This window comes from Morone saxatilis, unplaced genomic scaffold, assembly GCF_004916995.1.
Source record: "Morone saxatilis isolate NCDOM2014 unplaced genomic scaffold, NCSU_SB_2.0 Contig11, whole genome shotgun sequence".
Taxonomy (NCBI): Eukaryota; Metazoa; Chordata; class Actinopteri; family Moronidae; genus Morone; species Morone saxatilis.
Genome location: NW_023339663.1, coordinates 3,138,244 through 3,140,128, shown reverse-complemented (window position 1 = coordinate 3,140,128; position 1,885 = coordinate 3,138,244). Strand labels below are relative to the sequence as shown.

General features: G+C 40.6%; 1 protein-coding gene across 1 annotated transcript in view; it reads right to left on the bottom strand.

Moving 5' to 3' along the window:
* The window catches only part of samd4a (sterile alpha motif domain containing 4A), a 30,109-nt gene that overhangs the window by 19,082 nt on the left and 9,142 nt on the right, over nt 1-1,885 (bottom strand). Inside the window, exons 5-6 of the mRNA XM_035651997.1 lie at nt 1,114-1,340; nt 286-487 (exon numbers count right to left, since the gene is read on the bottom strand). Coding sequence (XP_035507890.1) covers nt 286-487; nt 1,114-1,340 — 429 coding nt within the window. The remainder of the gene's footprint in view (nt 1-285; nt 488-1,113; nt 1,341-1,885) is intronic.

The window sequence follows — 1,885 nt, the reverse complement described above, 5'->3', positions numbered from 1 at the left end:
ATCGGCCAAAATCTGGCAATATGATATGAATACTGTAAGAAAGGTGATATATTGAGGAAAACTGCTGTAGTATAACTAGAAATATAAAATATTTTTTCATGATCTACACTTGGATTTTTCCTTACACCAACAACAATATTGTATATTTTCATTTTTAGCTTCACATATACTAAAATATGTAAATAAATAGTAAAACTCTCTATAAGTCTCATCACATACTTAACAGACATCCTTACTGGTTTGCTCTCTCCTTGCTGGTTTAAAGGTTCTGTTGGTTTGACTCACCTGTCTCCCTTGCTTGGGACCGGTGGGTGTGCTGCTGGAGCTGCGAGGTGTGGATCCCAGCAGCCCCCCGCTGCCCAGAGGGCCCAGTCTGGCACCCGGCAAGCTCCTGGAGGGCATCTGGAACTGGCGAAGGCTCCTCCTGACCGACACACTGCCCCCAACACAGCCAGCAGTGGGGAGAGAGTTGGACTGACCGAAACGGCTGCAGCAAGATGAGACAGAAGGTGAGACACAAGCAAGTACTGGTGGAGATTCCTGTTCACAGGAACTGTGTTAACAAAGGAGCAGGTATGCACTTGTTAAGGGTTAAAAATAATTAACAGTGAGGCCAAGAAGGAGCATTTTTGTAAATTTCTTGGCATACATTGTTAAATAGGGGTACAATATTACTGAGAATGAAATCTTAAAAGGGTTAAAGTCATTTCACCTGCATTTTAAGTAGAAGTACTTGCATTATTGTGAGTATTTGTGGCATAAAATGGTCCTAAAATGACATTAATATAATTAATTGAATTTATTTCTGGGACAATATATCATCCAACATTAGTACTTATTGTGACTCCTGGGAGGAGAAAGACAAAAGTTTTAAATTAATGTCATCTTGTTATCCTGTTGATAATTTAATCTATGCATAACCAGCTAAGGAATAAAGAAGAATCACTGTTTGTCTAAAACCTAATGAATTAATCCCTCTCCGTTTATCTGCATTCATTATTTAATAATAAGGTGAATCAGTGAACTTCATGTAAAGTGACTTTGATTTGAAGGGTTTTCATGGCAGACAATGAAACCCAGAAAACGAAAGCCACTGTACGCCCATGCGATTACCTCCTCTGCGGTCGGTACCCTGCTATGTCAAGGATGGTTTTCCTCGGAATGGACCGGAACAGCCTCTGGACCTGTTGTTTCCATGACAACAGCCTCTTCTTCTGCGTCTCAGTGAAGGACTGACGGGGAGGGGGAGGGGGAGAACAGGGAGTATGAATCAGGGATGAAATGGAGCATGACTGGTGAAGAGCGTGGCGGAGGATTTTCAGCTGTCGCAACAAAAACGTCTATTTTACCCAAAACTACTATAAAATACTCCACAAGGTACATTTATTCTACATCATTATGAATATTTTATTTGTCTCAAGCTTCAGAAAGGCCGAGAGTGACGAGAGCATTCCTTTTTATATTTCATCTATGATTGATTCATGGAGGAGTCTGTCATTCTACTGACCTGATTTACTTTCAACTCTACTTATCAAGTTGATGACTGATCATCAAGTTTCTGCTGGGCGCTGCAAATGTTCATAAATAGGCTGACAAAAGGATGACATTTACATAAAGTTAACAGGGTGTGTATGTATGAACATGAACTGATATGAAATTAGGGCTGCACAATGAATCGGATATTAATCGATATTGAGGTTTAAAATACGTGCTCGACTCGTAGAACATATCAAATCAAGAGCATCAGCCAGCCACCAGGGGTGATGGAGATGTTATGGTTTCACTTTTGGGAAGCTGTCCTGTCGCTGCACACACACCCTGCAGCTGCAGTCTAGATACTTTTACTTCCAGAAAGAAAGCAGTATTAAGTTACTGCTAACGAAAA